The sequence below is a fragment of the Mya arenaria genome, chromosome 8 (genome assembly GCF_026914265.1).
Source record: "Mya arenaria isolate MELC-2E11 chromosome 8, ASM2691426v1".
In the NCBI taxonomy this organism is placed as follows: Eukaryota; Metazoa; Mollusca; class Bivalvia; order Myida; family Myidae; genus Mya; species Mya arenaria.
Genome location: NC_069129.1, coordinates 15,125,520 through 15,149,254, shown reverse-complemented (window position 1 = coordinate 15,149,254; position 23,735 = coordinate 15,125,520). Strand labels below are relative to the sequence as shown.

General features: G+C 32.8%; 1 protein-coding gene across 1 annotated transcript; it reads right to left on the bottom strand.

Annotated features, from left to right (window-relative positions):
* Nucleotides 1–2,958: 2,958 nt before the first annotated feature.
* LOC128243789 (GDP-mannose 4,6 dehydratase-like) lies at nt 2,959–23,433 on the bottom strand. The gene is made up of 11 exons (XM_052961735.1): nt 23,364–23,433; nt 21,041–21,085; nt 20,466–20,553; nt 19,017–19,126; nt 16,375–16,567; nt 15,826–15,930; nt 14,930–15,057; nt 13,282–13,400; nt 12,527–12,623; nt 7,484–7,552; nt 2,959–7,127 (listed from the first exon to the last, which is right to left on the bottom strand). Exons 1-11 carry the CDS (start codon nt 23,412–23,414, stop codon nt 7,065–7,067), a joined length of 1,068 nt encoding a protein of 355 aa, XP_052817695.1. The 5' UTR covers nt 23,415–23,433; the 3' UTR covers nt 2,959–7,064.
* Nucleotides 23,434–23,735: the final 302 nt, after the last annotated feature.

The window sequence follows — 23,735 nt, the reverse complement described above, 5'->3', positions numbered from 1 at the left end:
CGCGTTTCGTCAACCCTTATTTCTATTGTGATCCTTATACCCCTGGTAATCTATTTTCATACTGGTATCATTGAAAGGTTTTTACGCCTTTTGGTAATATATACATGATAACATTGTATGGATACTGTTTTTTATTCGGTGATCAGATTCGGTCTGTATTTCTGTCCTAAATGAACGTCAGTGCTCAGGGCTAAACTATCAGTTTCATATGATGTTACAAGGAATCCTGCTGATTGATGGAACACGTTAAACCTTCATATGGAATCAAATACTCATCATTAGAATTCCGCGAATTGCACGTGTAACCTGTTGGGAACGCCCATTATTGTCGTGATCCAATTAAATAACCAAAATTGTAAAGCCTCAAGGGAACCCACGACCTTCACCTTTGAACTTATATCAGTCGGGGTCATCCGATATTCCTGCTAAGTTTAAGGACCATAGGATTAATCGTTGTTGAATTTTTTAAACGATTTTTGATGAAGTTTGAATACGGTAGGAATAAGCGACTACGAGAAAAGGGAAACCTTTTTTATACAGGTCATAATGACCTTTGACCAACTGATCTCAAAATGCATATGTTCTTCCAATTTTGAGGACTAAAGAATCAAAAGGTCTGGGCGGTTAGGGGACAAATTGAGCGGAAATCGTTTTTAGGCTGTAGGCCGCTAGGCCTGCAGACTTTTATAACCGTATCTCGGAAATCGCATCGGCACATCACCGCAACATTTTTTACTATTGGCGAATTAATGCGCGCACGGGCGTATCAACCCCAGCGCGGTTAGAACTGCGGTGGTCACCGACCTAATTTACATTCACATCGAACATACCTCGTAGGCAATAGCTACGGACTGTGTTCTACATATTAATTAGCTTGCTATAAATAACGCTGTAATGAGTTCTCAATCTATGTTATGCGGTTAATATAGTTCGAATAAGCTGCGTTTTGCGTAATATAACGCAATTTAATTGTACAATAAGCAATTATTTTAATATCGGCGAGTTACAGAACGCAATATAAAAAGCAGAATCCTATATACCTGTGTTTCGATTTTGCTTCGGCCGCAGACCGATAATATCTACATGTACATTGTATTTTAGAATAGAATGTGGGTCATCGTATTCGGACAGGTGTACTCCCCGGAAATAAACTCTGCGAAGTCGTCAAAACCTGGAAAACATATGGATCATATTATGATGCAAATAAATGCTAATTAAGCGTTTAATATAAATTCATTATATTTTAAATAAATGCTTCATTTTATCCTACAATCATTTTCTTGGGGGGATTTAGTTATTTCATGAGTACATTTTCTATGTTTTAAATTTCTTGACATTTTTTATTGAGATTGTTAGATTATACTTGTGTTTGTAAAATGTATGTCGTATAAAACCGTTTTCTTGTGTAAGTACATACAAACAACCTGTTAACCATTAATAAATGAATATTATACACTTTTACCACTCCAATTAAATGGCGTAAAACGTTGACAGGCTATCGACCTGCTACAATTTGTGTCATAGCCATGTAAGGCCGAACGGAAAGTATGTGAATATTTCTCAGTTTGTCTCCGTTATTTTAGTCCAATATTTTGAGCATGTAGCATGATGCATATGCATTTTTTTTAAACTGATATAATCTGTTCATGTAAATATGTTCATTCTGTCCACGAGTGATATACGTTGAGGGCATAATTAAGATACATGTATGTACATCATTTGATCTGTTTTGTTTTAAGATCACTACGCCCTTGACCATTAGCTCATAATTTATAAGGTCATACCCGTTTACTTTTGGTAAGCAACTGATTACGGTTTCACGGACAACGGACACCGCGTCATCGCATTAGCTCTTCTGGCTTTTGGCTAGTCTCGGTAATACATGGAGTACTCATCATAAATCAGTCAACCCTCTCTAACAAAGACAAGGTAAAAAGAGCACACATTGAGTAATGGCAGGTTGTCTCTCTCAGACTGTATTTTTCACTTCTTTGAACCAAACAAGGGAGATTAAAATAAACTGCACTCTCAGTACAGGTGGTCTCTCTTCGAGTTATTTCCTCATTTCGCTACAATATCAATATCGATAATTTCAAGGGCCATACTCCAGTCATGAATAGGCGGATCTGGCTAGTTTAAGAAATCAACCGAGCTCCCATGGAAATTGAACAACTGTATGAGTTTGATTAAGATAAAATCAAAACTGAAGCCTAGATCATGTTCACAACCAACTGTTTATAAACACACACAATAGACATCGCGCCACGGCATAAGCTCTCCTTTCCTTTGGCCAATAGCGATGAAAATGTGTTTGGAATTTGAGCAAAAAATCCTTGTTTAAATGATAAAGCATCATTTAAAATTAATAAAAAACTCTGTTAATAAGATTATAACAATAACATTTTACAGAAACTGCTCCATTTTCCCGAAAGAATAACTGCCAGTTATTGGTTGGGGTTCGTTCATAAAAGTAAGTAAAACTTATTTTACAGAGTTAAATCGCTGCCAAAAATATGTAAACAAATCTGTTGCAAAATTTTGATTTAGAGGTCATATTTTTAGAGGACATATTCATTAGTTTTTATTGTAAAAAGGAATATATTTTTCCGAATTCATATTCAAGACAATCAAATTCAGCACGTAATACTAGAACGTTCCAAGACATACCTGGCTCCAATTTCTGAAGCGTAATTTCATATATCCGAATGAATTACTTAAACTTGACGTCACGAAACAAAAAATATAGTATGTGATTATATTAGAAAAGATGGCCTTGAAATGTCCCAAAACTCTTTAAAATTACATCACACAAATTATACCAAAACAAAAACAATGTATCAAGATCGATCCTGTTATAAGAAACTTTCATAGACTTAATTGTTTGAGCAAAACGGGCGAGGGGTTTATACAGTTTCCTTCGAATCGGATTTTTATTTAAAGTCCAAACAAACACACATATATTCTCCCAAGATCTTTATTAATACTGGTGAATATGATTTAATGTCCCAAGTAAGCAAAAATACTGCATCACTATTCACTAATACATACAACCCTTTTTAGGACAAAAAAAGCAAAAGCAACACAAGATATGAGATTGTATGTATGACGTAAAGAAACACAAAAAGCATATGTTAAATAAGACAATTTGTTAATCACATATCGAGGGGTGAAAGCGAAAAGGTTCTAAGTGACATTAAATAAAGAAGCAGATAGAACCTTTTCGCTTTCACCCCTCGATATATGCTATATATAAATATCAACACAAAATTGTATCCCATTACTGGTAAAACAAAAGTAAGAAAATCAATCAACTTAAAGTTTATTTTACCTAAAGAATGAATCAAAGTGTGAGATGTAAACGCTTAAAGCTTGCAAGTGGTTACCAATTATGCTCAATGCTTGCAAGCGGTTGCCAATGCTAAATGCTTGCAAGCAGTTGTCAATGCTAAATGCTTTCAAGTGGTTGTAAATGCTAAATGCTTGCTAGCAGATGTCAATGCTTAATGCTTGCAAGCGCTTGTCAACACCTAACTCTCACCAGAGGAATTCCATGCTCAATGCTTGCAAGCCGATTTCAACATTTGTCTGTTTTCAGTCAAAAAGGCACATAACTCAAACAAAATTTAAGCCAGAATTAAAGACCTTAGAACACATTTCAGTATAATATTATGACTGGTAATATGTGAACTCAATTCCAGGTCTTCATAACATGATATTTTTGTTTTATGACCAAGGCTTTTTGACCAGACAAAACAGACAAGCTTAGCAAAAACATTACTTAGAAAACTATTCTACATATAGATAAAAATTGCAGTCTGATTCAATTTACATGGCATCAAATGGGACAGTTTTTTAATCAGTTAAAATAAAACATATCAGGATTTCATGGTTATTAATGATATACTTAAAACAAAGTCCTTCCAGTACTACATTTAGGAAAAGTAAGAACAATACAATGTTTGTCCCAATATCATGTGTGTAAGATGGGAATGGAAAAATGATCACATGAAAAAAATATCAGAAAATAAGTGTTTAGAAAAATGTTATTCATGATCAATGGAGACACTGAAATTGAAACAATGACATTAAAATGCCTGAAAGAGTAAATGCAAAAAATGAATGAAGTATGTTATTTTTCAACTTTGATAAACAGCATTTTCAATGGTATTAAAAGAAACAAAAAACTTTTTGTGTTTTTTCAAACACTATATTGGTCCCTGGACACAATCAAAGAAAAAGGGGGAACCCTGAACAGGGAATATTTCATATTCAATTTTAGACAGTATATATGTCAATGTAAAATTTGGATTATTTCCAATTCAATCCAGACTTTATCAAAGCAGTTTTTAATTGTTAGATAATTTTCCTTCAAAACAGATTGTATATAAACAAATAAAAAAATCAGAGATATTACATTCAATCATTATTATCATCTCATTTAGCATTGAGCTGTATTATAAAGTAATCAAGATGTAAAAGCAGAAATTAACAATGTATATGGTTATGAGCTACACAAGAACAATATCATTACAATAATTGTCATGTAATGACTTCAAAGTTTCCACATACCCGGTATTATGAAGAAAAATTGTTATGAGCGCACTGTTTAACCCTTAGGCTGCTGATGGCGATTTTAAAGGCTTTGCAAACAGCTTGGAACCAGACCAGGCACCGAGTAACTCAGCGCCTGGTCAGGTTCCAAGCTGTTTGCCACTCAGTCAATATATCCCCAAAGTTTTAAGTAAATTGAAAGAAATTTAGAATAAAGCAGACAACATTTTTGAGCAGACGACAATTTACCCAGCATGCAAAGGGTTAATAATGATAGAAATGACAGAGTTTCCTAACTGAAATGCAATTTCTTCAACAAATAAATGTAATCAAAGAAAGATTTTTTAAATACTGAATTAAGTTATAACATAAATATATGTAAATGTAAATGTTCACCCGCTAATACTATTGTCAAAATCAAATGTATATCAATGGTAGCTTGCAAGAAAGAAGTAACTACTAATATTAACAGAATGAGTTACTACAGTTTTGCTGACAAAATGATTAATACATGTACATGGTATCGTTCAAATTTTACATTTTTCAGGGAAGTGCGTTCAACTTATCTTGGAAGATTGGTTTACAAATGGTTTTCCAGTTACATTTACAGATCAAACTTTCACTCGTGATCATAGAAGAACTATATTGCAATGAAACTTTAAACGGAAAGAATCAGATGCCTTACTTAATCTACTTAATGACTATAACATAAACAGAAAATCAAACACAAAAACAAAAGCCACAATAAAACTGGAATGTATATAACACAAACGATGATTCTTTAGATCTGAAAAATGGGAACAACCAGGCCCCGATTTCACGAACCCGATTTAGTCTGTTAAGAAAGGATCAAGCTAATCTCAGAATTTTTGTTTTGGTATAAGATGTTTAACATCATCATTTTTAAGATGTGTAAGACTTTTAAAGGAAATTATTTTAAAGATAATCACCATAAATTATTATGTTATGTTAATCAAGTATGAGTAAGTTATTTGGCTAAATGAAGTGAAACAAATTGCTTACTCCTGTAATGCCTCAATGGACACTCTTATTCAAAATTAATACATACACATGTATGACAAAAATAACATTTTGAGCATAACCTTTAACTACTTACTCAATAATGCATTTATGGGAAATATTAATGACTAATAACAAGATTTTAACTGTATATTTTATAAATGAAAATGCAAAAATATTCAATGATTGGTGAGTGGTAAAGATTTACTTTGATCTACTATTGTCTTATAAGGTAGAAATACCATGACTTCTGCACCTTTCTTTTGAAATTAAACTCAGAATCCTTCATAAGAACCATGCTTATTGGCATTTATTTATCTTTTTGGTATATTTAAACAATTGTATTAATTTTAGTAAATCTAATTTGGGAGTAAGAGTGCATCTTTATTGATTTTTGAGGAATTGGGGGGGCAGATGCCACAGTATTCTTACTTTAATACAGATCTTTAGTTATTAGTCTTTTGGAAGAACAAGCCAAAATTCATATACTATTGCTTGGAATTACATTTTTGAACAAGCCCTGCTGTATAAAAACCAGATTTTGACCACTGGTTTATACAGTTATAAATTATACATTTATTTGTTTTCATATGACAGTATTAATTGTAATAAATATCATGATAGGATTGATACAGTCAGTTTGATTGTCTTTATAAATATGCACTGATAGCCATTTTTATTTAAATCAATGTATATATAAGTGTATATAACAATGAAAAATAAAGAAAAAAAAATCAATAATTCTTTGGTAAAAAACCTAGATGCACCTTGAAATCATAAAGGCATACAACACATCAAGCATGAACCAGTTTGGCAGATGTGACAGCTGAAGGGCTAAAACCTTTTCGGCAAGGGTGTTTTGGGCCCGCTTTAGGTCCCCTATGTTGGTGAATGGGTGCAAAACTGCTGCTACCGCAGAAGCAAGACTGACTTTTGAGAAGCTCTCTTGAGGGCTCTCCTGGCTTCAAATTGGAAGCAGACGTGTAGAGTGTTAATACTAACTTTAAGTAAAGAAACAACTTAAAGCAACCACTTAAATTATTTTTAATCATTTAAAAAGAAAAAAATATATTTTTAAGTGACTTGATCTAAATCAGCGAACAAATCACACTCCTGTGTATCTGATGTTAAGAAATGAGCATTAATGCCAGAAAAATATTTTAACAAAAAAATCAGAAATCATATTTCAAGAATAATGAACTAATAATGACAAGATGATCATCCAATATTTGATCAAACATAACATATTATATGGCTGAATGCTAAAAATTAAATAAATATATAGATACATATTAAACAGTAAAATAGATAACCCTCAATATATTATATGTAATACAATTTGAATGGAAACAATGCACATTGTTGAACATAAAAACTGATATTAACCCTCAATATATTATATGAAATTCAATCTGCATGGTTACTATGCACAGTACCGGTATATATGTTTTAAACCCCCACATTTCAGATTCATAGAGATATTATCACAGTGTTTAAGCCATTGGTCGGTTTCTCATCAGGTCAAGATCAGATTCCACCATCTCGCCAACAAGTTTCTGTCAAATGGAGAAAGAACAATGAACTAGTCTTAAATTATGTTTTAACTGTACACATATATATTTGTATCATATCACATGATTTTGATAAAAAAGATGATTTTTTGGCTTTATTAACTGAATAATTGCAACATTAGAACTTATTAAAGCATAACCTGCTATTGAAAATTGATATTTCTTTTGAAATTGGCACATGTTTCGCAAGGATCCCTTCCATACAAATCAAGCATTTTTATATTACATGTATTTCTGGTTAACAACTCAAAATTATCAAAAAGGTTTTTTAGACCATTTTAGATAGATCCATAATCGTGCACAATTCACTTTTCCATAGATATAATAAGCTGAACACTTACATCAAAGTCATAGTTTGGAGTCCAACCTAGCACAGTCTTAGCCTTCGTACAGTCACCCTGGAGGAATTCCTGAAAGTTAAACAGACAAAATTTAGTTTTTTTCTTTGTACATTTCTCTTAATTAAATCATTTAATATTTGGTTGCCAAATTAGGGCATTGGTTAGCCAAATGCCAAAGCTAAGCCAAAGCAAAGCTCCTAAGCCAAAGCTTCCTGGGTTTGATTCCCGGCCTGGGCATATGTGAGTTTGGTTTGTGGTCACCAAGCCGGGCAAGTGGGTTTTCTACGATAACTCTGTTTCCTCAACAACACAAGACCACACTTTCTCACAACATCATGCTATTTATAAATAAATAAAGTTTAAACTAAACTTTTTCAATCATTAGTACTTTTATTTTCTACAATAGAAAGTTTAAATTCTTACGTAAAATTGATGCTATTTGTCTTTAATTCAAGATACAACAACAAAAACATTATTTCAACATTAGAATGGTATTACAAAAATGTACCTTAAATTAGTCAACATTAAATTCAAAACATAATTAAAGGTGTTGCAGATTAAAACTTCAAAGAATGATTTAGCTAGTTTTCTTGAAATCTTAGTATTGTATTAACAGAAAACAGTAAAAATATTTTTGCTACGCAAACAAGACCCACAATAAGAACTTTCAGCCAGGTGTGAAAAAAGTCTATCTTAAAAAGTAGTTCTCACATGGATTAAAATTAAAAATCAAAACGTGATGATATTCACACTAATCATAATGCTTTTCAATTGTTGTTCTTTATATAAACAGAAGAAAGTCCTTAAGATATTAGTATAGCAGCCTGTAAGAAGTTGACATTGCTAATGAATATTTAAAAGCTCGGTAAACAGACAAATAACAGGCGTTCAACATTGGCTGTTGGTTTTATAAACTTTTGACACATGTTTTAATACACGCTCCAGGGTAAGATACTTATTATGACTACATACATCCTGAACGTCGGCATTTGTATATATACCAGAAACAAAAAGCAATAATGAAAAAATAATGCATTTGATAAGATAAATTCATATAACATGTTAAATATCAACCATTGACTATCTCTTCTGTTGCAAAGATAATTATTATAATTGAAAATACATATTAAATTGGTCAAAACCTAATCAAACCTACCCAGGCCCCAATTTCTCAAACTTTTTAAGCTTAACAGGCTTAAGTAGCTTATTTCAAATAGCCGAAATACATACTTAAATTGAATTTTGATAAATGAAAAATTGTTTATTGTGCTTCGGAATTCATAAAGATAATTCTTATTTTAAGTATAAAAACTTGAAAGAAATTATTGAAAACAAAAATGGTGAGCTTAGGTTAATCCTGTTGTAATAATAAGGGACTTAAGATCTTTTGAAAAATTGGGGCCAGTAATTAATTAATTTATTTATTTTATATTTATTTATTTTTTTTGGGGGGGAGGGGGTAGGTGCAATTCAAACTTTTAGGGCTTTGCAATTGGATTCCAGCACGCTTTTAATTCATCAGTCAATTTCCAACACCCTTTTAATTCATCAGTCAATAAAAAGGTACAACTTAACCAGAATTTAATACTTAAAAAAAGTGTCATGGAGTGACATAAAAAGAAATGGGGAGGGGGGGGGGGGGGGGGGGGGGGGGGTACCTTTAAGATGAAGTTTGAAAAATAAGATTGCTATGCAAGTATTTTTAAATCCCATTTTCAAGTTTGACTTTTTTTAAAACATGCTATAACATATTTGCAAGTCATTGTGGTCACTTCAATGGACATTTCTTATAATTGCGCATGTTTACAAAAAATAAATTGTTCTCCAAAGAGGTCCAATAACCATATTTGTCTATTTACTTTCTCTTAAAATGTTTCTTTTTAAAATTAAGCCCAAGAATACCTTTACTTAAATACAATATTTTCGTTAACTAAACATATTCTTAAATGTTAAGTCAATTAAAATGTATCAATATTTATAAAGGAAATTTCTTGAAGAAGAATAACATGTTGTTAAATATGTATCATTTCTTTGCTTTGTGAACAATGTATATGTATAATGTTCAATTTTTATTTGTGCTAAATACACAAATAGTTAATAGTAGTTAAATCTACCTTAATAGAGAAATAAACAGAATTTATACAGCATAAAAACTGCTTTGTCAGTATTGTTAGTTTAGTATCTGTAAAGTTTAAATAATTCTTTTGACAATAAAAATTTTTACATTCAATTTAGAACTTAAATCTCTTGAGAAACTATTTTTTCTTAAAATTATAATGGTCGAAAAGTCATGAAATGTAAAATCTTTCAGCTTTTTATTTGAAATACAACAATAATTAAAAACCTTTTCAGAGTAAGTTATTAACACAATTAAATAATTTTCTCTTTCATGTTTAATCACTAAAAATAATAGTTCATAGCAGCACAAAGTTGAGCACTTTTATAAATACAAATGTTTTAACATTAAGTTTACATTGACACAAGATATTTTGAAAATCTGGCCCCAATTTCACGAAAAAAACACATAAACAGCTTCTTTCTTATTTCAAAATTACTTTCTTAAACATGATTTTATGAATAAAATATATTTATTGTGATCATCATCATGATTATTTCCTTAAGAAGTATCAGTATGTTTCGAAACAAGCACATGTGGACACAATTAATAAAACTACAATATTGGGCTCAGTTAGATCCTGTTATAAAAAACGAAAAAAAGAGTTGTGTACTTCATTTTCAAAATACCTGTGTGAGTGTGTCTAAGGACCTTTAAAATCATTGCCATGGTGATAGTTTAAGGAAATATATGACATACATGTTTAAGATTTTCTGCACATAAACAGAAATTCAAACTGCCTGTTTTAACAGGTATTTCAATAGTCAATTGAAAATGTAAATGTTGTTCTTAAAATATAATATATATGAATATCCTTTAAAGGAATTTGTTCATGTTTTTGTAAAATGCACTTTTTTGTATGACAAAATAAAGAGAGGCAAATCATTAAGAGTGTTAAAACTAAGATACCAAAAGCTGGAACCCTTTAGCAAAAGTTTATTTTGCTCAAATATCGTAATTGAAGACAACAATTTTCATTAATAGCATAAACAATGCTAATACTCACTTAAGTACAGTTTTGTAGTTGCATGATTGGTTGATTGTCATTATCACATGATGTTATCAATGTATTGTTAAGAGGTCAAAATATCTATCACTTTTGTAAAAATCCCTGTGTCCTTGTGGTTTAGTCATTGTTTTCTATTTTTTTCTTTACCGGTGTGGGTTTGCACCACACTAAAACCAAAATACTTTTTTATGCTATAACTGTATTTTTCTGCAATTTTGATATCATAGAGTAAAATAATGATAAAACAAGTGTTTTCAGATTAATGGGAAAACTAAATTTTAGTTTTAAAACATGAGCGAGTACCTTTAAGTTCTATTGTACACTTTCCAATAGACTTATACATAACTATCTAGGCAATACATCCTGGTCTTCTATAGATATGTTAAAGTCTTTCTTATATATAATTATCCATCGCAACGATAATTTTTTGGATGAAGCTAAATATAGCAAAACTGCAATCAGAACTGCAAAGAAACTATAGCCAGGATATTTAACAGTTTTCATTAAGTTGATATGAAAAATTGACATAATTATATCATAAATATTATTAATAATTGAATACATATCTTAACATTTAACAATTATTAGTTTAATATTGGTGATTATTATGAACTAATCAAGCTTCAATGATCATAGCTACATTGTAAAACAACGAGGTGAGGAGCTGTTCTTTAAAATACCCTTAGAATAATTTTCCTGCATACCCTTACCTACAAAAGCACATTTTCTAAAAATAATGAGCAGGCCCAGGCCTCCATCATCTATGTGGGGCTATGCCAGTTATTTATAGAATGCATATTGTCATCCTCTCATCCTAAAGTACCTGGGTTTGATCCCTGACAGTGGCAGTGTGTACACAATCTCTTATCCAAAAATACCCGGGTATGATCCCTGACAGGGGCAGTGTGCACACAACCTCTCATCCAAAAATACCCGGTTCAATCCCTGACAGTGGCAGTGTGTACACAACCTCTCATCCAAAAATACCCGGGTCAATCCCTGACAGTAGCAGTGTGTACACAACCTCTCATCCAAAAATATGCGGGTCAATCCCTGACAGTGGCAGTGTGTACACAACCTCTCATCCAAAAATACCCGGGTCAATCCCTGACAGTGGCAGTGTGTACATAACCTCTTATCCAAAAATACCCGGGTTCAATCCCTGACAGTGGCAGTGTGTACACAACCTCTCATCCAAAAATACGCGGGTCAATCCCTGACAGTGGCAGTGTGTACACAACCTCTCATCCAAAAATACCCGGGTCAATCCCTGACAGTGGCAGTGTGTACATAACCTCTTATCCAAAAATACCCGGGTTCAATCCCTGACAGTGGCAGTGTGTACACAACCTCTCATCCAAAAATACCCGGGTCAATCCCTGACAGTGGCAGTGTGTACACAACCTCTCATCCAAAAATACCCGGGTTCAATCCCTGACAGTGGCAGTGTGTACACAACCTCTCATCCAAAAATATCCGGGTTCAATCCCTGACAGTGGCAGTGTGTACACAACCTCTCATCCAAAAATACCCGGGTTCAATCCCTGACAGTGGCAGTGTGTACACAACCTCTCATCCAAAAATACCCGGGTCAATCCCTGACAGTGGCAGTGTGTACACAACCTCTCATCCAAAAATACCCGGGTCAATCCCTGACAGTAGCAGTGTGTACACAACCTCTTATCCAAAAATACCCGAGTCAATCCCTGGCAGTGGCAGTGTGTACACAACCTCTTATCCAAAAATACCTCGGTTCAATCCCTGGCAGGGGCAGTGTGTACACAACCTCTTATCCAAAAATACCCGAGTCAATCCCTGGCAGTGGCAGTGTGTACACAACCTCTTATCCAAAAATACCTCGGTTCAATCCCTGGCGGTGACAGTGTGTACACAACCTCAACCCCTATGATGTACTTACGACTTCTGTGGGTCTGTAAAAGCGTGGGTTGACCTTTACAAGGACGTCCCCCGTGGCCTTGTTCTTCCCAACTTCGGAAACTCCCTCTCCTTCCCAGCTGAAATAATATGCAAATGACCGTGTGATTACAAATGCTTGTCCAATTTTATAAAACAATTGCAAATGACCGTGTGATTACAAATGCTTGTCCAATTTTATAAAACAATTGCAAATGACCGTGTGATTACAAATGCTTGTCCAATTTTATAAAACAATTGCAAATGACCGTGTGATTACAAATGCTTGTCCAATTTTATAAAACAATCACTCTTAAATTGAAAAGGCAGATGTGTACATACAGACCTTGCCAATAGCTTAAACACTTCTTGAATTATGGGCATGGGTTTACATCCTGAACAACAACCACAGCGGCAATGAAAACAACAATGACACCAAAACCTGTCAAGCTTATAAGAAACCAGCAGCTGTTGCCATTATTTTTCTTCTTTATTGGAAATGGCAAAATAACTACAGCTAAACAACTTATTCATAAGTTGTTATAACAGCTAATTTGCTTATAAATTCTTGAAAATGAAGCTTCAGTCATCGAAATAAGACTTTTGGATGAACAAGTCCAACTTCTTTTACTTTTGCTTGGCAAATTTTTTAACAAGCCTGCTATTTAAAATTCAGAATATAAGCAATCCCGGAAGACATTTTATCAGTGCAGGGCTTGTGGGCTTGAGTTTATTTCGACCACTGTTAGATGCACTTACACAATGTCAATGTTGACTTTTTTAAACGCTGCAAGAACAAACTCTCGAACACTGTGGGCTTCATTCATTGAGATCACAAAATCCTCCGGCTTTTCCTGCTGCAACATCAGCCACATTGCCTGCAATTCAAAAATAAAGGTTTTTATATCCATAATCCAGTTAAGAATAAAAAAACATACAATGTGCACTAAACTCAACTTAATATTTTTGCGAAAAACTACAGACACAAACTCCTCTGGAAACTGAACATTCAAAACTTGTTTATAGTTGACTGTTGTATCCAGACTTTGTTCTATCTGTACACCAACAATTTCTTTGCTCAGAAATTACAATGAATGACATTGGAAATGTCACACAAAGGAAAATCAAAGAGAAAAGAAAAATGAGGAGTTGAAAACAGAGGCCATTCCTGATTGAAAAGCTTCGGAATTAAATAATGGTCAGAGGCATATCTTGGCCAATTTAATGATTCACATCAACTACAAAGTCAAATAAATGATTGTGAGGTCATTCCCAACTTTAAAATGTGAACAAAATGTGTCAAAATTTCCCTTTATGTTGTACTGTTCATGAAAAAAAAAAAAAAAAAAAAAAAAATTGGACAAAAAAAGGCCAAGATAATAATTTTTTATATTTGCTTATAAGCGCCTGTGATAAGTTGTCACAGGAATCCTGTGTTTACTAATAAATGTTAATGCCAGTGTCTTCAAGACAAATCAATTTCCATAATCTTAAATTTTATTTCAAAATACAGTGATGTGATTGACCTGGCAGCTGGAGGGCTGAAACCATTTCGGCCATGGGTTCTTGGGGCACTTTTGGGGTCAAAAGCACACCGCCGTAAAAGAAAAAGTGGCTTTTTAGAAGCTCTTTTGAGGGTTCTTCTGACTTTAAATTTGAAGCAAACTGGGATATCAACTCTAACAACCAAAAGCACACTAGTTACTTTTTTAATCATAAAAAAAAAAAAAATCTTTTATTTCATTTTTTTGGGGGGTGGGGTGGTGGGGGCGGTGTCCCTGGGGCCATTAGATCCACGGAATTCCACGAATCCGCGGACAATTCACATCCCTGAAATAATAATTTTTGTTTATTTTTTCGGCAAAACTCCCATTTAAAAACGCCCAGCCCCATTTCCCTAGGGCAATGCACTTAAGTCAGACTGACAGACATCCTTGCTTGCAGGAATACAGCAGAGTTTATATTGAGATTTAGGCTGTGTTTCTGGAAAACAGCTGTCAGAGAGGCAGTCCATTAAAACTTATCTAAGGGAGATAACACATTCTGACCATTTTTTTCACCAGGTCATCACAGTCAAAGGGAGGTAATAATAGGTTAAAGACAACTGTAAAATTGGTAGGGCTTACCTACCTTCGCAATGACACGGCATTTCTGCCAGTATGCACAAAACATCATGATTCATTTCCTTACGTAAGTCATTTCTTTCTTATCTAAGCATTTCACTGGTTAAATATTATTTACCTGGAAAAAGACCACTTACACTGATTAGAAAAATAAAAAATACAAACTTTAATAATAAAACAACCTAACACTTTACTTTGACAATAAAAAAAATCAAGAAACTGATGTTAGTTCGGATAGGTCTCTGAACGTTTTGTGAATACCGACCTAGAACTTCAAAATTTACCTCTATATAGTCTTTAGCATGTCCCCAATCTCTCTTGGCGTCGAGATTTCCCAGCTCTACCACCTTCTGTTGCCCCAGGATGATCTTTGCCACCGCTCGTGTGATCTTCCGTGTCACAAATGTCTCTCCTGTAGGGTAAGACCAACTAGTTAATAATTGTTTTTCATGTTTGGATATTCTCAAAATTGAGAATCTGTTTTGTTTTTTCATAAAAACTGCTATTATTAGTTGATTGTTCTAATATCACTGAGGATAGGGACCAGCTGTTTTGTAAGTCAATTTAGAAGAGTGAAGAGAATCCTGCTAGTCTTCTGACAGTAACAGGTTTGAAAAGTAAATTTTATAAAGCATGGAAACAATAACGGCTGTCTATTTTGAGAGGTCACAAGCAACGGCCCTTGACTTCTATGTTGAACAGTTTACACCACACACAATTTAGTTTTATGTACACATATTCTGTTAGACCAACTCTCCTGCTCAATTCTTAAGAGCTCTAAAGAGCTTAAATCTGCACTTTCACTGATTTACCATTTTGACAACTTTTTATTTTTTGCCTTGGAATGAGTAAATTTTTGCGTTAATATCTGCAAACCAGTGATATAAGACTGCTGACAAAAACTCGATTCGCAGATTTCCATATAAATTTTCATTCGTTAACTAATATTTCATTTTTAGAAGCTTTAATACCCTTAAAGAAAATTGCACAAGAATAAATTTCTGAACATAAATATGAAAACCTGCAATGATTTTTTCGTCACTAGTCTTATATCAAAGGTTTCCAACGGCAAAAAAAAGGCTCATTCCAAGTCAACAACAAAAAGTTGTCAATATGTTTAATATTTGAGAGTGCAGCCTTAAGCCTTGATAATAAATAGCCTGATCATATTTGTTCTCACCTCTTCTTGGGCTTTCATGGTTAAAGAGGATCCCGTTACAGGCAAACATGTTATACGCCTCTCGGTAGTTCACCACAATCCAGTAGCCGTAAACCTTCGCCACACCTGTAGGAAAAAAAACATAAATGTTCTCTCTGAAGTTCAAAAGAATCCAGCAGCCTTGGCCACACCTGTGTAAAAACACGTTTACACATTTCATCACATGAGCACCAAAAGAAATATTTCTCGAGTTTAACACTGAAGCAAACAATTTTTTATAATAAGCCTAAAAAAGGTAGAAAATGACATTTATTTATAGGTTTCCTTAAAACATGCCAAAGATATAATTCAACATATTTCTATTCTGGAATCAATGAGTCCCAGCCATGGTAGTGCTGATGTTTGGATGTGAGAGAGAACAAAAATTTCAAAACTGATATATTTGAAACAGTAAAATTCATTTTTATTTCACTCACAAATCTATTATTTGCAGCAAAGCAGATAATAAGTTTTAATAATATCTTGTTTAACAATTGTTGTAAAAAGAAATATTCAAAACTTAAGTTGTACCGTATGGAGATCGCGGGTAGAAAGGCGTGGTCTCTTTCTGCGGGATTTCTTGGACCTTGCCGAACATTTCACTGGTGGATGCCTGGTAGAACTTCACCTGGTCAGTGAGTCCACAAGTACGAATAGCATCTAACAATCGTAACGTTCCCAGGGCATCTACATTGGCGGTGTATTCAGCAAGCTCGAATGATACCTGAAATTAATACAGTTCAAAGTGAAACTTTTATTCAAAATCAATACATACACATGTATAACAAACATAAATTTTGAGTGAAAAACCTTTAACTACTTACTAAATAGTGCATTTATGGAAAATATTAATTACTTATAACAAGATCGTAACCGTGTATTTAATAGCTGAAAACACAAAAATATTCATTGATTGGCGAGTTCTAAAAGATTTACTGTGATCTACTATTGTCTCATAAGGTAGAAATACTGGTTTCCTGCACCTTTCTTCAAAATTAAACTCGGTATCCTTCGTAAGAACAATTGTTTTTGACATTTATTCATCCTTTTTGGTATAATTTGACAATAATGTATTCATTGTGGTAAATCTTATTTGGCGTAAGAGTGCATCTTTAAATATATACAATGTAGATGTACATGTAACAATGTAAGTATGGAATCTCAGTTCATTTTGATTGTTTCAAATCCTTAGCTGTCTTGGTGTTTGATTCATTTTAGATGCTATTTGGAGATAAACTATGTGACATTGACAAATACACTTTTGCTGAGCCAAAAATGATACATTATTTGTGAACATTTTATATAGTTATAGCAATTAATTTGAATGTGAATGTAAACTTAGGTGTGTGGTATGGCATAGTTTTTGTATCAGGTGTTACGAAAAGTATCACTTCTCCCTAAAGTCTCCCCACTTCTCCCTAAATTGACTGAAGGGAGAAGTCACTTCTCCCAAAAATTTCAGCCTAGTGAGAGCCCTGAACATGTAAGTATGGAATCTTATATAGGTTCTCAAATGTCTTATACTGTGTAGCTTTAGTTAATACAGTATGTTCACAATGTTCATGCAATACACTTGAGATTGGAAATCAACTAAAATCCTTATCAATTCAGAAATAATTGGTCAAGCAATTTTGATAATGCAATCAAAATAAAAAGCAGGGCTTCCATTAAGAATTTTAAACTGGAAGTCTGAACTTCCTGTCCATCAATATTGGAAGTTTTTCACTGAAATGTGGAAGTTTAAGTCTCTCGAATACAATGATTTTTTTCCACAATATTTCAACTGGTATGTAAAAAAATGCAACTATAACTTGCCAAATTCACAGATTTTGATTATTATAATTCATTTTACTTCAAGACTGATTAAAAGTGTGACCATAAAAGTAATATTGACACCAGGTTTTGATATTTTGAACTTCCAAGCCTTTAACTTTGGAAGTTTTCTTTAAAATTATGGAAGTTTTTGTACTTCCAAGGAATCAATTTTGGAAGTTTTAACCTATTTCTAGGGAGTAATATACTTCCAAACTTCCTTTAACGGAAGCCCTGTAAAAAGTTTATAAAATGTTTAAATAAGTGGTATAAAAAAATAAAAAGCTGCATTTAAAAGGTAAATTAAGTGTATGTAACAATAAATAAACATGAAAGAAAATACATATGCTGTATTTGTAAGTAATTTTTCAATGATAACCTTGGTGATTATAGCTGAATATCAAATACATTATATTGTTTTTCTAACATAGTTTTCTAAAGAAATTGAAAGTATGACCACAAAGCCATTATAGGTTCCAAAATTATGCAATATTATTTGTGATAATTCGACATTACCTGATTATATTAATTATATTTTATTCATACAATACACTTGTTCAGTATGGTAATAAAACAATTAAACTTTGCAACCCATGAAATACATAAAGCAATTGAATACTATATTGAATAACTTGTATAAAGTACATGTACTATTCAAAATCAATCATAACCAAGTATAAGCAAGATTATTGACATTGACTAATAATTATAAGGATATTTATGCTTTACAGTCATGTATATTTTCAAGCAGAGATCGAGTTCAGAAAAAGAGTGGGTCATTCAGGCATATAAATTGTTCTTACTTTTAAGCAGTGTTTGATAATTGATAAAGATTAAATCTTAATTAGTTTTTACAACTGGACGTGCAAACTGTCATTCAGACAAACTGACCCTATTTTAAATTTAGTCTGATCCAGTCAAAATTTACCAGTCAGGACCGTCACACCGACAGTTTTCGGGATGTATATTTTCAAGTAGTTTTGTAATGTTAAAGACATCTGGTCAGTGATATGTAATATGCATGTACGGTATGTTAATTTGAGGCAAGCAATAATTTGATGGCCATTATGGGCACACATTTATTAAGTGCTCTATTCTGCGTTCAAATAAATAACCTAGCATGCTGTTTTCAAATACATACACTCTTTGCACAAAGTCTGCCACAAACTTGAACACAATTACCAGCACATTATGGTCAAGCAAAATATTTTTTAACAAATTTGTATCCTGAGGTATTCTATTGTCATCAAGTTGACTGGTCTGATTCTCCTTAACTTCCCCTAACAAGCAGGAGGACATTGTCAATTTCAAGATATACCTTAATTGTATGATATACTGGGCTCCTGGAAAGTATGATATACCTTGACATGGCTCTGTGCTCCTAGATTGTATAGCTCTGTGGGCCGGACTTGACTGATTATCTTCACTAAACATGTGCTGTCTGTCAGATCACCATAGTGTAGCTTCATGGCTGGAACAACATCAACAACAGTGAGTATTTAGAAAATGCTTCCTGCCAGCATTATTGAGAGGTGGATCATGGTAAGGATGAACCAAAGCTAGTTTTTTGAGTAACTGTATGCCCAAAGATAATGTTTTGCATTGCGCCAACAACCCAAGGCTATGACAATAACTGTATTTGTTTTCTAATAAAAAAACTGACAAGCTTAAAATGACCATGTAACATTTAACTTGTATTCAATTTTGAATAGAATCATATGCAATGCACTGTATTATATGGCACATGTTAAACATTTTGACATAAACATTTTGTGGTAATGTTGTAACAGGCACTAAAATCATCATACAATTTTCAAAACAAACAAACTTTATTGATAACCAGTGTGGAGTGGTAGCATGTTACTGAAGCATATTTTTTTAATGATGCAGTATCATATATTTATGGACATTATGTTGATTTTATAGGGCAACAGCTGTAGTTGGAATGTGCTGAATAGTTTTCATAAAGCACCAGTTAGACTTAACTAAGTAATTCTTTAAAGTCAAGACAGGTATATCTAACTGCAAACTATAGCATATAGTTATGTTAACAGACAGTTTGTCTTATAACTGTTACCAGGTACCATACCAGTCATTGAAATTAGACTTTCGGATAAACAAGCCCGATTCTTATACTATTGCATAGAATCATATTTTTGAACAAGAACTGCTATATAAACTTCAGAATTTGAGCAAGCCCGGAAGACATTTTACCAGTGCAGGGCTTGCGGGCTTGTGCGAATTTCGACCACTGCCATACCTGTAAATGCATGTATGGGTACGCACTAATAATAATACAGGTTCATGCAAAGGACAATGTCTTGCAGTATCATATATCAATTACAAGATACATACATGAACATATAAATTAAAAAAGACATTTGATGATTTGATTCAAACTAGTGTTTGAGGTCAGACCAAATCTTTAGATGATTGGATATTATCACTTCCAACTTGCATTTTCACTCCATTAATTAATATTTAATATTTTCTTGAACATTTTTTTTAGCCATATTCATTATATTCATTACAATTTGAAGTAAATTAAAATTTGAAGTATTTATTATCGATAGTACAATCAGTTTTTGACAAAACCTTTATTGCAGCTTTATACTTTTACAATAAACCATAATCCTTAACTATGCTTATGTTATGCGTGGCATGTTTGAAATTATTCAGCATTGTTGTTGCTTTCGGCTAAATTGTAAACGATTCATGTCACTTCCGAATGCATAAATGATTTCAAAGGAGAAAAGACAGCCCTGGTGTATCTTATTTTTTCCAAAGCTAAGGAGATAATGGATACTTACAACCACCACTGTGGGCTGTCTGGTCAGTATATAGATGCTCTATTCTACCAGTGTTGAATGAACTTGACCGCCGTATTATACCATGCACCTGGGAAAAGGGGAATACAAGAATGATACAAAAATTCAACATGTCTGTTTAACTGCTCAAGAGATTGTTTCTTTTTTCATGATAACAAGAACAAGAATATTATACAATATATAATTAATGATATGGTAGTTCTGGTGTCAGAGCATGAACTAGAACATAATTGAACAAATTACTTATCAAACTTTTTCCATGGGCAAAAACTCCATTTCTAGATTATTCAAATAAACTTGTTAAATGTAATGTGCACATTTTGAGTTCTTGCATAATGATAGGTGTCACCATGATATTTTTTTGGTAATGATATATTGATATATTAATAAACAAGAGCAATGCTGTGCAAACTCCAATGCCTGTCTGATTTTTTCTGCAAAACAGAGGGCACTACTTAACAATTAATTTAGCCAGCGTTATGGGTGTTGCTATGCTCTGATAACATGTGGACTAAGTTTTAAATTATATATCATTAAATAAAAGCAAACAGACATACCTGATAGCCTTTGTTGATAAGGAACTCTGCCAAATAGGAACCATCCTAAAATATATAGAATTGGAGTATAAAAGTAAATTAGTAATGTTAAAACAGTTGGATGATGGACAAATGAAAAATAAAATGTCATATCATAATTAGACAGTATCAACTTATCAAGATTTAGATGGTGAATTTAATACATATTTTGCAATCTGTTAACTAATGGAAATGTATTTCTAATTGGGTCCTTTCATTTTGCTTCAGAAATAATGGTGAGATTAAAGCAAATTTGAGTCAATAAACCTGTTTTTTATTTCTAGTCAATCCCTTGCTCTTGGTTCTTGAAAATGTGTGGTATAACCACATTAGAACACACAAGATATAATATTCATTTATATAATCCATTATCCTGTTCACTGACTAATATCACGGAACAACCTGTTTTCGACCACCTAAGGAATTTTTAGATTTCCATCATAAATAAGTGATTATAAAAGATAATGTTTGTGCGTACCATTTCAAGCAATCATTCATCTTTAAAAAAAAAACAAAAAAAATAAAATCTGTTTCAATCGTCGGTTGTTTACATTTTGCATCCAAAATGGAGGCTGTCACATGTTGTATTTGACCTAAATACAACCTATTTTCGACCATGACCTTTAATTATACTTCACAACAAAAGTTTGTGCACAGTATTGTTCATGTTAATTTGTATGACTTGTTTTAACTGTGTATTTTTTTTTTTTTTTTAAAGTAATAAAATGTTGACATATTTGCCAAACAGTCACTTTATAGTTACTTATTACCACAAGAGGGAATGCATCATCCCTTCTAATGGCTTTCATATGGGTACAAAATGATAATTTCACCCATCATGATCCCTGGTATCACTGGACCAACTCTGAATGAGCCTCATAATACCTGCCTAGGCTGCAATATGTATAATTTTATGATAAATGAGAGCCCAATTATAATTCAATATAGTTACATGTAGATCAATTTCATTAATTTTAGAATAAGCAATATACCATATTATGATGTGCTTTTAATGTTGTGCACTTTAATTAGAAAACAATAGGGCATAGGTTTTAGGCTCTGGTAGATATGTTAAATCTGGCAGACAAAACCAACATGATTTTAAAGAAGTATTTTACACCTGAAATTATTCTAAATGAAGGGTTTAATTTGGCATTAATTAAGTGACCAATTTGTGTTGTTTCAAGTAAAACTGAAAAAAAATTAATACTAGCATTCCCATTCTTTTTCAAATGAAATTTTCTGACAGTTCTACTGTTATGGTTAACAATTGGAGCCTATTTTGACCGGAAGTGACACAAAAATCAAAATAGAAGTGTTTTACCTACATTTAGAGGGTGGTCGAAAATAGGTTGTGGTCGAAAATAGGTTGTTCCGTGATACTACAGTCACTGAAGGGAATGTTCTCCACTTAATAATAATACATAGTGAATCTGATCACTATGTTGATGTATGGGATACATTCGGTAACATGACCATTGGCCGAGTTGTTACGATTATATAACGAGGTCTATCTCGAAGCTTTGTCAGAGGAGGCCGAGTTATTACGATTGTATCGAGTTGTTCCCCTTCGCATAATTGTTGTCTGTGTCAGTCAACTTTCGTTTTATTGGAAAGGTAAACAACTTGTTTTAATGCATTAAATGCTTGTTCAGTGCAAAATAACATTTCACTTACATGGTAAAATATGAATATAACTCTTTATGATCAATTTCAACCATAAAATACTTCACTTAAAACAATTTCAATATTTTTAAAACACCCCCGTTTTTTGCACATTCCCGTTTAGACGTTAGGGATTGGAAGAATCCCGTATAACACGTCTATTATTTTAGACTAATAAATGATCATGTTCCAATCATTTTTGGTCTTGAATTTTTTTTTAGAGGGGGGTGTCCATAGGGTGGGTTCTGTCAACTTAACTGCTGCCTGTGGTTATTTAATGCTAGATAGTTGGAGTGAACACTTGATAAATCTGAAGGAAAAAATATATATACTTTAAGGTTAAATGTCACAATATGTATTTTATTTTATGCTGGATTGCTGGAAATAACTGGTGATAAATTAAAGAAAATATAAATATTTTAGGTTAAATGTCACTAAATGTATTTCAGGTCATATGTCACCAAAGCAGTTTATTCCTAATCATGGCTAATGTGGCCGATGAGAGGTGACGTGTCAATAAATGGAAATTAAAGATATGCAATCGAGATTGCGTGTCTTTTTTTATCAAAATGTTTCAAACACATTTTATCACAGAAATATAGACTATAAGAAGGGCAATCAATGTTCAAATGTATCGAACCTGCCCAGTGATTCCTGTAATCAACGCTATTTTATCACTCTTCGACGCCATTTTGCAACAAAAAGACTGGTTTAATTTTCTTTTCAGTCCAAAGAAAAGCGGTGCGGGGTGATACAGGAATCCAGTGGATTTCACGTGAAATCCACTCAAAACGTGAAATCCACTCAGAACTCAGTTATTTTAATTAATAATTTATTTATTTTTGTATACATATTAGAAAGTGCCTCATGAAGGGTTTATATTTCAAATTTTATTGAAATTGGTAAAAAAATAAAGAAGTTAGAGCATTTTTTTCCAAAAAAGAAAAGTACGATACGAAGCAGACATCTCTTTGTATAGCTCCAGCTGATCGGAGTAATCAAATGCAAAGGC